The sequence below is a fragment of the Nothoprocta perdicaria genome, unplaced genomic scaffold (assembly GCF_003342845.1).
Source record: "Nothoprocta perdicaria isolate Ctin4 unplaced genomic scaffold, notPer1 scaffold_168, whole genome shotgun sequence".
In the NCBI taxonomy this organism is placed as follows: Eukaryota; Metazoa; Chordata; class Aves; order Tinamiformes; family Tinamidae; genus Nothoprocta; species Nothoprocta perdicaria.
In genome coordinates this window covers 1464477-1478489 of record NW_020454849.1, presented here as the reverse complement: position 1 = coordinate 1478489, position 14013 = coordinate 1464477, and the positions used below count along the sequence as shown (strand labels likewise).

Genomic DNA, 14013 nt, shown 5'->3' with positions numbered 1-14013 from the left:
CTCTCCAGCCTGTCCAGGTCCCTCTGGATGGCAGCGCAGCCCTCCGGAGTGTCGGCCGCTCCACCCAGCTTGGGATCGTCCACAAACTTGCTCAGGGTGCCTCTGTGCCCTTGTCCAGGTCATTAATGTACAGGTTGAACAGTTCTTGACCCAGTASTGACCCCTGGGGGACACCACTGGCCACAGGCCTCCAACTGGACTCGGCCCCATTTATCACCACCCTCTGAGCTCTGCCATCCAGCCAGCCCTCGATCCACCTCACTGTCCACTCATTCCATCCACACTTTCTAAACTTCCCCTTGAGGAGGTTATGGGAGATGGTGTCGAAAACCTTGTAGAAGCCCAGGTAGACAACATCCACAGCTCTCCCCTCATCCATGCAGATAGTCATCCTATCGTAGTCATCCTATCAGGTTGGTCAAACATGACTTCCCCTTGGTGAATCCGTGCAGATTACTCATGATCACCTCATTTTCCTTCACATGCCTAGAGATGCTCTCTAGGAYGAGCTGCTCCATCACCTTTCCAGGGACAGAGGTGAGGTTGACCAGCCTGTAGTTTTCCAGGTCCTCCCTCTTGCCCTTTTTGAAGACTGGAGTGATGTTACTTTCTTCCAGTCCTCCAGTACCTCCCCTGCTCTCCATGAGCTCTCCAAGATGACTGTGAATAGCTGAGCAACATCCCCTGCCAGYTCCCTCAGCACTCTTGAAGTCCAGTCCTTGCAATCCTATTTCTTGCCCAACTTTCTCCTCACAGGATTGTGAATTCCAACATCTCATAGTCACTGCAGACAAGACTGCCCCAACCTTCACATTTCCCACTAGGCCATCTCTGTTTGTTAGTATCAGTTTTAGCAGCGTGCTGAGGCTGCACGAGGAAAGAAAAGAAAAAATCTGTTTGCAGCAGCCCCAAATCTGAAGTTCTTCCAGTATTTGTAATACAGTGATGTAATTAGTATTAGCAATTGTTGGGTAACAGGATTTGGCAGCACTACAAATGAATGTTATTTCAAGAGTATATCTTTCACCAGCAGGTATATATGAATTGTTTTTACAATCTTTTTTCATGCTTTGTTCACTGTTAAAAGTGCAAAAGCAATGCTGCCAGGAAGCAGTGAGTCTTCCCATAACTTCACAGAATTGCAGCATCATAAACTCTGCAATATTACCTTATACTTGAGTTCTCTGCAGAATCCTCACTTGAAGCACTATATGGCATCATAAGCCAGTCTGCAGTATTATCATAAACTTCTCTCCACCAGCATCAGTTTAAACAGTGAGTTGTCATCTTCCCATTTCCTGATTTGATGGTTATTCCTCCATCCTTTGCTCCCTATGCTGTGTGTCACATCTTTTTGTGCTGTCACATCTTTTGATTTTGGTGTATGAATAGAAAAAGCTGGGTTTGGCTTCTCTTCAGTACATTTTAAAAGCAACTCCTTAAGTTGCTGTGAGCTTTATACATTGAAGTAGGAATGCCTCCCTCTGTGCTTACCAAGYTGAGGGCATCTAATCTGCATTCAGTACCTTTTGTTGGAATTAGTTTTAATGCAGAGCTAGAAAAATCAAGGGGATATTTCTCTGCACAGAAAAAAAAATAAGAAAGCAAAAAAAAAGGTCTTTAGAATGAGTTATCCAAATGTTTGAAGCAACATTTTGTTATAGAAAAGAAGAGAACACCTGAAACATTTGGATTTTTTTGATGGTGGCAGTGGTTTGCCTGTTTTGTGGGAGAGAGGAGGAGTATATTTTAAAATTGCTATTCTGTTGACCTCAGGGGTCATACTTACTTAACATACTTAACATATAAGCAAATATTACGAGGTATGAATTTCTCTTCCTACCTGTTTTCTTTTTGTCTTCCATACTCAACTGCATGAGTCTTGATTTAAGACCTTGATTTCTTCTGTTGAGGAGGACCCAGTGGCATTCYTTGGAAGAGGCTGCCTGTGTGGATGCCTCCCAGAGCTGATTCATGTTGGCTCATGCTGATTTGGTTGTGGTTGGCTAGGATTTTGTAATCCTGGTAAAGATCCTAAAGTATAATTGTTTGCACTGTTGCACTTCTGCAAACAATTGCTTGCAATTKCTACACTTGTCCTCGCTTAAGTATGTCAGGCCAGACACATCTGTCAAAAATGACAGGTCTTCTTATTTTAATTCAAAGCATTGCAGACTTGTTCACCTCCATGAAATTACTGTGCTTATGGTGATCTTTACTCATTTATTATCAGCCATTCATACTGTTTTTTCCAGTATGTAGTTTCAGTGTCCTTAAAACTCTGTCTTATTGACAGCAGAGTTTTACTATGTTTGAGCTACCTTTTTTGTTCCAGCAGCATATGGTATTCATAAACTGAATTGCAAGATTGAACTTTAGAGCTGCTTTAATATTCCTACATTATGAAAGCATTCAACTAATTAAAGCATTTATTTAAACATATCTGTAAATACTGACACACATTTAAATGTAGACAAGACAGTCTGTCTGCAACAGTTGGTGAGGTATTGTGGCTTAAAACARTAGTTTTACTGTCCAATTATTTTGCAAGCACTTTTCTGACTAACTTCTGTAAACAGAGACTTTTGAAGACGAMAATTCATGATGCAATAAGCTGCAATTTTATCAAAAGCTTATATTGCAGTGTTCAAACTCACTGCACACTGCAAATTTGCAGCTGTTTCAGCAGAGCAAATGTTTTGTGGGGTATGCTACAGGAAAGCATATWTGACATCCAGCTCCCTAATCTCTGTTTTTATTATAGCTCTTAACAGCAGGGAAGACTGAGTGGCTATATTCTCATTTATGTTTGCTCTGTCATGCTATTTTGGCATGTTAGCTGAAAGAAGCTGTTAGTTTTGCTTAAGTTCCTACAAGATCCAGTAGTACAAAAACAAAACAAGCAAAAAAAAAAAAATAAAGCCCAAACTTAGCTTTGGTTAATTGTTAGTAAATGGTGTGTGTTCCAGCATTTTGCAAAGCCTGTATAGTCAAAGCAAAGCAGGGAGATTCAATAATCCTACCTGTCTTGTGGGCAGATTTGCAAGTAGATGCATTGGATGATGTGTCTCTTTTTTTTTCTGTGATTATAATAGATTTTTTAAGTTTCTGAAACTGTCACTTCTCATGCCTATCAGTGACTAGTTAYGTTTCAATATGTGTAAAACACGGTGAAAGACAGAAAAAGCAATCAAAATTTAAGAAAGTTTAGAGGATTCCAGATGATTTTGGTGGAGTATTCCTGCTAGGTCATGCTGGTTTCCTAACAAAGTGCACTGTTTTTCCCCTGGATTCTTTAGCAAGATAATGGCATCTTCCACATCTTATCTTTAGATTCAAATGTACAAGAATAGTGTCATTCTGCAAATCTACAAGAAAGAAAACAAGTCTAATATGATTGCTCCTCCTGAAGAACTTTTTGTCAACACTTCATGTTTTTATATTTGTAAATTGTAATCYCTAGGGATATTTAACTTTTTGAATAAACTTCTTTCTCTTAGGATMCACTAAGCATTTTACAAGGACCTTGCAAAAGGAAGATTTTATTTTCTACTCAAGAGAAAAATCTTGAACCCATTTTCTGACTAGATGTGTTGGAGTGTGCGATTTAGAAGGGGTCAGAGAATGGCTTTTCTCCTCACTTCAGCATAAGGATAGTAAATATAGTGCTTCTCAAAATAGGATAGGCCTTCACACTAAGGGTGAGATTTTAACATGATTTCCCATTTTCCTATGAAAAGGGGGAAAAGTGACGCTTTTTTTTTGTTTGGCTGGTTTTCTTCCTAATTCTGTCTTCATGTGTTTCGTAGTCACCTAACCAATTGAGTGATGTCATTACAAGGTAATTTCAGTAAACAAGATGCTTGTGGTATTTTGACATTAAAATGGTTGCCAACTGAAGCTTTGTTGACCATAGGCTGTATTTTTAATTTCAGTGTGGAGGATATCTCTTGCTGCAAGCTGGTGCTGTGCCTAAGCTGTTTTTACATAAGCAGTGTGCAATGTGCAATGCTGCAGCTTAATGTGCAGCTCAGTCCAGCTCCTGGCAGAAGCAGCTGCCTTCTTTGAGCCMCAGCGTGACAGTGACTCACTTCCTAGTTTCCCCTCTATACACTTCAGGGATTAGCTTCCCCAAATGCACTGAGGACTCGTTATCTCGTTAAGCACTTTAATTTGATGTCTATTTTGCGTTCTCATTTGGCGCACTTGGAAGCGATCCCCGATCTGAAGCATAGCTAAGCCATGAAGCTGTCCAAAAGGAGGAGGGAATTAACACTCTCATATATTGGACTGGTAGCTGTGACCATGTTTTGATATTCTCCAGGGATGGAGAATTGTTTGCTTTTAGCCTTGCGTGTAAACAGGAAGAACGCTTAAAAAAAAATTAAAAAAGGCTCAGCAAAACTGACTGTTGAATTTTCAGGGCAGCCTGAAGTCAGTTTCTGGTAASTGCTGAAGAAAACTGATGCAGTGGCAGCTTTACCTTCCCATAAAGCTGAGAGTTTCAGTTTTGAGGTTCCAAACCTGTCTGCAAAAACAAAACAAAGTCTCTGCAGATACATATTTAATGCCTGTCCATTTGCAGACACTTTCTCTGTAGCAGTGAGTGAAAATCGCACCAATGATTGAAATAATACATTTTTACAGTGTTTTGCAAGTACTCCTTCTTTGCATAGCTACACTAACTACTAATTATTCTTCTCACATCATTTTTCTTTCTATTTTACATTTTAAATGCCACCAAAATTTATTCCATTTATTCCACCATAACGTGGAAACAGCCTCTTTGGAAATTAATTAAATTATTTCATGTTTACTGTTATACTGTAGTGTAATTTTGATCTTCCAAAGAGCAATAGAATTCAGAAATAATATTCCTCCTTGATGTGAATTTCAGTTAATGCAAGTAAATCAACAGACACTGCAGTTTGTGTACAAATTGTGTATAATGAGCCCCATTATCTAGCTGTGAATTGTTGACATATTTTATATCTACCCGTTTACTTTTTCCTCATTTTACCTAGTATCTAAAGCATTTGAGAGAGCCGTTCTAAAATACGCTTTTAAGTTTGTTGCAGCTGGTGTTTTTTGTTGACTGTGTTCTCCATTCTGTTTCCAGTAAAGGGCTGCCTTCAAGTTCTACGTTCACTCTAGAGGACAGTGCCATCTACTTGACCTCAGAGCAGAGCACACTGGAAATGGAGAATGATAATGCTTCAGTTTTGGATGTCTATTTAGTAAGTTCTCAAACTGATTTTGGTTTCATGGGCTTTTTATTTTTTTCCCCATCAGTGTCTTTGTTCTAGGCTCAGCAAGAAGCTTGCAGAATTTCAAGAACCAAAAGTTTATTTAGGTATTGCTTAAATGTCATGCTTAAGTACCTTGCCAAACCGCATCCTACAAGAATCTAAGTGATTATTAACTACAGTGCTTTGGCGGTATGCCAGCATCAGCTTCAGCTCTTCCTTGACAGYAGCTTTTTTTTCTTTATTTTTCTTTTTTTTCCTATTATTTATTTACCATGCATATAGGAGAGTTTAAAAAAGCACATCTTTTTCCTCTTTGTATCAAAGGTCACACAATGAAGAAAGTAAACTTTCCCAGAGAGGAAAGCCTAGTGTTTACATTAATTTTTTTGAAGCCATTGACTGATTTTAAGTACGGCTGAATTTGAAGTATATTAATATCTAACAGTTGTGTTTTTCTTGCAGTGGCAAGAATATGATTAAAAATGCACCCTTTTTTACTGTTTTTGCTTACTGATCAGCTTATCTGACAGGTGAAAGATGTGATGAAGCCCACATCTTTTGCTGTCTTTGTGTCATCAGTGGTAGTGTTTTAATATTCCCCTGAAGTATACAGCTCTTTTTCCACCTATGTAAAAGCATTAGGCACCCAACTGCAGTTGTATTTGTATGCAGTTCTGTGCATTTCACTTTTGGAACCCTTTTCAAAAATCCTGGTATCAAAATAGGAGGAAACCATATTAAGGTTTTTTGCTTTGTTTTGTTTTCTGACATTTGTTTTCCGACATTTGTTTTCCTTAAATAGAAATTTTTAAATCCTGGTTATCCTATTACCTCTTACATTCTTAAAGAAATGTCAATGATTTTTTGGAATTACATTGAAAAAATAGGGAAAAAAGAAAGTTTGTTCATTACATTTCTAATGAATGTTTTATTCTTCCCCTGATGATTGCTATCCTTTTACATAAGGCCCATGGTATACCTTGTTTTCTGTATGCTTCCTGATTTTGTTCCAGGATGTATAACATTTTTGTTTGGTCCCTATGCTATTCTCTCTGTACRTTGTACCATTGTGGGTTTTTTTGGTTTTTGTTTGTTTGTTTGTTTTTTAAWCCAGCAATGTTTGAATATATGCAGTATRTACACCCACTAAGTATCCACTTAGTAGCTACTAATTTAATAGCCCAGCCCAGATAGGGAAGGATTTGTCWTTACAGCCTCCATGGAAATGACACAGCACCAAGCAGCAGTGGTCAGTTAGATAGGAAATGGATTTWGTTAAGTGTGACCTCAAGCAGCCGCTTAAGCCAACCTGCTCCTGTAGGATTTTTATTCCCTGGGCTTGCTGTTAGTAAGATGTTGATGTGAGTACTCTGTAAAGCCTGAAATGGTTTGGGAAATGCATAGGCAAGGGGCAATTACATGCATCTTACCCTGTGTCTGTGTAGACTGGTAGGCCAGAACTTCTTTTTGACAGTTTTTGGTTTAAGTAAAAATGTRCTGCTCAGCACTGTGAAGTACCTGCTTGAGGTCCTGTCCATATCACACTCAGTGCAGTGTGACTCTTCAGCTAGCTTGGGGTTTTTGACATGTTTGTTATTACATCTGGGAGACTGGGATAGGTATTCATACTCCCCTGAATTCTGTATCAATGGAAAAATACCTACGCTAGAGGGATGTAAACACCCCTGATCAAGGATCTGGAAGAATAACAAGGTCTCAAGAGGAGAGATCATACCTTCTCTTTTGTCTTGGCAGCACCCTTTCCCTGCACCCCAAAATCCCCAAGCCTGACACGCAGATACAGGGACAAAGTCTGGCCACGGTGGGCACTGCAGGGAAACTGGGTGTAGTGGCTAAGCACTTGTTGCTCAGGTGGCCAAACTGCTTGAGAAATGGGCTACCCCCGACTCACCGACAAACCCGTGCAGTGCTGCAGCCTCCTGAACAACATCAAGAGACTTCGTATATACCTGTCCCAAAACACAGCAAGCACAACTGTGATTACATTAGCTGGTTCAGCCTCAGTTGACAAACTATCAGACACATTTTGACCTCTTAAGAGCATCAGTGGAAAAATATAGCCTTAGATGTCATTCCCAAATTCTCCTCTAAGATCACAGTTAATAATCCTTGTCTGCATCTCTGCATGACTGCAGCATGCAGCTGCAGTCTTATCTGTTAGATGTTATAATAAATAATATCTTAACTTGCTTTCAATCAGTTAGGGATTCTTTGCTGTCTTTGCTCTTGCCTTGCTAAAGTTCTTGGGCAAGTTTTTGTCCAATAGTAAATTACGAACTACGTGCTTTTCATCTTATGCATGAATAAAATATAGTAGTAAAATGACCTTRTCTTAACCTACTATTTAAAAACAAAAACCTTTAAATGACGTTTAGCTGAATGGTGTTGTATACAAATGTAGAGAGTCAAGTAAGGTGGGGGGACAGAGATTGTAAAAATTAAATGCTTCTAGGTAACAGTAATAGTGTTAAAGGTGGTATCTTAGGAAGTGGGTAGAACCACATGGCCTTTATGTCAGAATTTACTAGATTTTCCAGCTTAAAGACTGTGTGGAGCAAAGAAGTTGTTCAGCAAAACAGCATTTTCTGCATCCATTACTCTAAACAGTACTGTTATGAACTTCATCAAATCCAAGTTTACTTCAAAATACCATTGGCTAATTTTATGTTGAATGTTTTAAGCCAGATTAAGAAGTATAGTTCTCATTAACAAAACATTAGTTTTGTTTAGAACAAATTCTAAACTAAACAGTAAATATAAGGCAATCTAAATTATTTCCAAATATTCCACCACTGTTAAGAAAYGTAGTGATATTTAAATACTAAATAATCTAGTTGCAATTAATTATAACAATTTTAGTTAAAATTGCAAAAATACAGATGCAGATATATAAAATAAATTCAATTTGAAATGTTACTCTCTAGAGAGCCAAAACATTAAAGGTTTCTTTCCTTTATGAAAATGTAAAGCAGTTCTTTAAGAAGACAAAATGCCATTTAAGATAGACTGAAGGTATCATAATACATGGTGGTAAATRAGTAACAGGATAACTGAGTCCTACAAGTAGTCATTGCTTGTAGATGTAAGAAGGGGTTTGTTCCTGTGTTGCTGCTTTTCTACAACAAAGTTTCCGCTTTTTTTGAGCTTTTTTTTTTTGAGCCTGTTTTGTCTGCCTATTCTTGAAATAACTTATTGATAGGAAGGCAGCTGTCATATTATTTTGACAAACTACACTGTCAGTAAAATCAGAGTAGTGAGTTTTAGCATTAAATTGACTGGTTCGGAAAAGATTTGATTTTCTTTAYGCTTACTATGTATAAGTGCAGAGCATGCCTGTAAATAGCACAGTGACAAACTGTAAAGTTTGCTCTGCATTGATGCCATGCAAGTTAAATCAGCTGATAGCAAATACAGGATTTTGCCTACCTACTTAGCTACAGCTTTTCTTTGAAAAGGTATTTTGCTTGAAGAGTGTTTTTGCATTTTGATTATAATGGATGATTGGTGGTTCAAAAATAGTTATATGGAAACAGCATTGCCTTTTTTGGGGGAAGAAAGATACACAAATTGTTTATCATTTAGAAGCACAGAGTGGTTTTGGTTGGAAGGGACCTCTAGAGCTCATCTAGTCCAACCCCCTGCTCCAGCAGGCACACCCAGAGCACGGGGCATAGGGCGGCATCCAGGCGGGTTGGGAAGATCTCCAGAGAAGGAGACTCCACAGCCTCCCTGGGCAGCCTGTGCCAGGGCTCTGGCACCCTCACAGTAAAGAAGTTCCTCCTCATATGGAGATGGAACTKCCTGTGTTGCAATTTACACCGATGTTAAGAAGGCAGCACATTATATTGTCACTTAGGTTTTGGGATAAGGGTTAGGTTTTTGCCTAGCTTTTAATGTSTTGTATGAGGAAATTAATTTTCTTGGAAACAAATCCATGAAAAGAAAAGTAGAGCTCCAAAAAAGTCGAGTAGTAAAGCCAAGTATCTGAAGCTGTGTTGATTGACTGTTACACCTGTGTCCAAAAGGCAGACACTCACATCTGGGTTTCAAACACAAACTAGAAGGCAGTGGAAAAATTTAACCAATTTATCCTAGTTTATTCATATGTATATATAAATATATATACTAGTGTTTATACATATATATGCTATATTAGCATTTTTCAACCTTTCTTTGCTACATTCATTCTTTCAAGAATGTATATGTCCTTGTTATCCTTGTTACCCTCATACCATTCTTAAGATTTCACTTAATTTTACTGATTTGTCCAGCAAATCCATTTTAGCTGTTAAATTTTTCTGCATCCTTTAAGATTGCATTACTTTCCTACTGTGRCAATTTAAGTGTATGTGGGCTACCATGGCCAGAATAATGCAGCTATCTAGAGATAAAGTGAACAATTTTGGAGAAACGTGTGTTTTTACAACTGACCACTGTTGTCTGTGGACCCCTGACTGTTCGTGCCAGCAATGCACCATACAGCAGCAGCTTAATACAGTTCTTCAAGGTTCAAGGTCTAGAGCTAGGAGTCATAACCAAAATGTTGATTTAAATCTACTGGTTTCATTTTTTTTTTATAAGATAAGCATTCAAAACACCTTCGGAGTGYACCTGTTGTTCACAGCCGAGATTAGATTGTTGCTGAGTTGTTTGAAGGTTAGTTAAACGCTTATATCTGAGAGTAAAATTTAAAGGTGACCTAAAAAATCAGTTTAATAATGGGAACTTGTACCCTCCTTATATATATATATATTTTAGAAGCCTTTAAAGTGAGGTTGTTCCAGATGTTTGTTTTTTGTTTCTGTGTTCTCCAAGCTGGAAAGCAGTTGCAGGTGCATTTGACTTTACTGTGAGATTTGCTCCGGAGTCAGTTTATCCTCAGTTTGAAACACATTTCACTTCAGGTAGTGAAATGTGTTTAGCAAAGAACAGCACTGCTGATTCCCCTCTGACTTGGTAAAGATCCCAAGAAGTGATGAACCCTTTGTATTAGGTAACAGCTATGGAGGATCTACTTTAGAAAACTCTGACTCATTAAGTAATTTCTTAGTGATGGAATATGATTGCTGTGACTTTGACTAGTACATTGATGGTGCCTGAAGCTTGGTAGATAGCAGTAACTTTATATCCGGGAAGGGTATCCTGAGGAAGCCAAGTGGACTTTCATGGGTAGCTGCAGTAAGACGACTCTATTCCCTGACACACTCCAGGTAACAAAAGCCTTGGTTGGTTCTGCAACACGATAAAAGCTGCTGGGAACTGCCCAGCCCTCCCAGTGATGATTCTTCTGTGACATCCTCACGTCCAATGTTTTCAGCAGCAAGTGGTTGGATTTCATGTGTTAAAATTTGTGTGCTGAGGAATTTGCAGATGCTATGGGGTTGGCTGTTGTACACGAACAGAGACCAGATGCTTTTGACTAGGGGGCAGGGTGGGAGCAGAATACCACTGAACTGTGCCCAACCTCTGAATCAGGTTCATTCATTTAAAACCTTTTAAGAAAGAAAGCATAAAACTATTTTGCTTCTTATTTCTGTCTTTTCAGTAATAAAGGATATATGAAGAATAAAGCTACAATGGACAAGAAGTGACCACAGTTGACAACCAGCACTCTCTGCCCCGCTGGTTTAAAAAGGCTGAATTTTCTGAGCCTGCTAGACAAAGAAATAATCAGCTGAACTTATCTCTAAGAAAGTCAGGATACTGGAGGTGTGGAAAAGACTGATGGACTTGGCCAACGTGACGTGACCCATTCCGCACTGCGCTGCCTGTGCTGCCGCTTGCTGAACTGTGAAGAACTGTCTGTCAGAGCTGTTTCCCAGCGTCCTGCCAACCACCGTTCTTGGACTCCAAAGTGGCATTTTCTTATCGACCCTGTGGTGGCTTCAACCGCATGCGTTCTGTAACTATGCACAAGCAAAGGGTAGTGCCTGCTTTACCTGTTTAAAAATCAGCACAGTGGTGAGTAAAAGTAACTTCACTCGTTTTCACCCTTCAGTTCTAATCATTTAAGTCCTTGTGGGTGGAAATTGGAATCRATTACACGCAAGGGTTGAGGTGAGTCTCTGCACATACTATATGAAAATGAGCCTCTGAAGCTGTTTTCACTGTTGGTGAAAAGAAGAGAAAGTTGTTATTTATAACAGGGCCTTATGTTGTGTACATATATTGTCTATGAAATATTTTTTGATTTTTAGTTTATTGCTTGTAAAAGAAAAATTATATAATTTATTTAGTAAATACTACTGTAAACTATAGTTTTATTGACAAATAAAATATTTTGTTCCCAAGACTGTGAGATGCATCAGCTTTTTTGTGACTCATACAAGATGTACTGTTCTGGTATTTCTGCACCTTCAAGAGAAAGTCTTTAAAAGAGATGGACCAGCCCACTGAACCACACAGCATCTGTATTGAATCTTTAAACTACAGTATTAAAGGCAAAAGAACTTACTCAGCAGGCACTGCTTGGCTGCAGCATTTCAGGATTTTTGGTACAGGCAATCACATTAAGATAAATATAGAAATTGGTCTGTTTTTCTTTATTGTTTATCCTTAGCAAGAATCCATAGGATGAAAAACTTAAGTGACTATATATCACTTAATGTGATCATTTTGTCTAAAAACAGGGCATCTGTACTAAATGTTTCAGAGAATGAAACATCCTCTGGGTACAGTCCTCTTGGAAAACAAAGGTCATTTATAAGTGAAAACAGTACTTCAATACTTGCTAAAGGAAATCCACTGCAGATTATGGAGCCTAGAGGTAAATCCATCTCTGAAGCATGTTCACTTATTAATTTGTATCAATATGTACTTACCCTGAGAGGAAACAATGACTACAACTGAGCAAGGTTAACGACAGGTTTCCTTATGCACAAAATGGTGTAAAAATTCAAGCAACCTACAGAACAGGAGGTCTGGAAAGACATGCATGTTTCATGCACCAATTTGCTTTCTCTTCAGTTTGCATCAGTAGTGGCTCTTTGAGGATTTAAGTACACTCAAATATGTCTCTAAGCTGGTCTAAAGGAATGCTTGTCAAGCACAAATGAAACGCACACAGACGGCACGGGCACAAGTAATCAACTCCCTGTGCTATTAAAGTGATGTATTGGTATATTTCTCTAGACCTAAACAGATGGAACTCACCACAGGGAGCAAAATAAGAAGAATTAGGTCATTGGCAGTGTGCAAAACTCAGGCCCTCTACGCCACACACTTAAGAAACACATAGGGAATAGAAATACAGGGAATAACTCTGAATCTGGTTATATCCGATCCTATAACTTAATCCCGTGGCATTCAGAGAGAGAGTTTTGCCTTTCCTATAGTTTGTTATAGTCTTCCTTAAGTCGGGGTCAGGGGAAAGACCTTCAACTAGAATCCAGCACTTTGAAACTACTAATTCCCATCCCACAATACGTTATCCCGTTGGTCGTTCCCTGATGCCTGAGGCAACGCAGCTTCCTCCCCGGCACTGCTCCTGCAGCACAGGGAGAGGCGCAGTCTGTGGTGCCTCTGCCTCCTGCCCGTGGCGGCTCCCATGGCAGCCGGGCCAAGGCAGATTCCTTGGAAAAGGCATCGGCTCRGAGCCCCGCTCCAGGCCTCGCTCTGCCGCTGAGCCATTTGCCGCCCGCCTGTCACCTTCCGCAGCGCCAACACACACCACAGGGTAGCGGCGTCCGCCTAAGGGCAACAGAAACGGCGAAAAACACGAGGAACTAACTGTGAAAAYGGCCACCCAGTAACTCGAGCCCTTGGGAAGCTGTGAGAACAATTCCCTTGGCTACGAGCACCTGTAAATTTCATTAACATGCCCACTCTTTTTTTTTTTTTGGCAGGAGGGAAAGGAAGGGAAGGGAAGGGAAGGGAAGGGAAGGGGCAGTAGAAGCGCTAATACTGAATACTGAATACTGAATACTGAATACTCCGTTGTAAGAACTCACTGCTCTGTTTTTATCTTTGAAACATGACAATCCTACATTTCTGTACACCTACAAAAGACGTTTAATGATTAAAGAAAAATCAATATGCAACTACCCAGAAAATGCCAGCAAATGAAACAAATACCTGGTAGCCTTTTTACAGGCATGGATTGTTTAATGGAAGCAAGCATAATTTTTTAGAAGTTAGAACAAATGTCACRTAGGAGAAGGCACCCGCGCTCCGCGCTGAGCGGTCCAGGGCTGCCCGTGAAGCGAGGAGAGGTCTCGGAGCCCCGCRGCACGGAGCAGCTCTGCTCCGGAGGGCCGGGGAGGCCGGAGCAGCCGCGGGGCCGCGCAGCAACCGCAGGATTTGCCAGGAAGGGACAGGGAGAGCGGCTTTGCTGAGGGGAAAATAACATGGCCGATTCTTTGGGAAAGTGGGAAATAATTTCACATGGAAGAGTAGAAGAACTTGGGGACAGAGCTGCCTTTCCAGCTGAGATAACCAGTCCCGGGCACACACCGCGCGGAGGCGGCGGTTCCCGCGAGGGACAGCCCTGCGGCGGCGGGCGCGGGGCGGCTGCGCTCCCGCGTGCCTCACGCACGGCGGAGCGGGACGGCGTCTGTGTGTGTGTGTGGGGGGGGGGAGCGGGTACTCCATTTATTTGTTTATTTATTTGTTTGTTTATTTATTTTAAGCATTTTGTGACTTCACGGCAATCGCCCCCCTCCTCGCTGCGCTGTGGCCCGTGGGCCCGCCCGGGCGCAGGCGCCTCCCGCCGCCGCGTGGCTCCGCCCCGGCTCGGCCCCGTGGC

The 14013-nt window shown here is 40.4% G+C and overlaps 1 protein-coding gene across 3 annotated transcripts in view; it reads left to right on the top strand.

Moving 5' to 3' along the window:
• PIP5K1B (phosphatidylinositol-4-phosphate 5-kinase type 1 beta) overlaps window positions 1–11406 on the top strand; it is a 98753-nt gene extending 87347 nt beyond the window's left edge. For all 3 annotated transcript variants that reach the window (XM_026035843.1, XM_026035842.1, XM_026035841.1), the window contains exons 14-15: window positions 5120–5237; window positions 10816–11406. In XM_026035843.1, coding sequence (XP_025891628.1) covers window positions 5120–5237; window positions 10816–10818 — 121 coding nt within the window. In that variant the 3' untranslated portion in view covers window positions 10819–11406. The remainder of the gene's footprint in view (window positions 1–5119; window positions 5238–10815) is intronic.
• Window positions 11407–14013: the final 2607 nt, after the last annotated feature.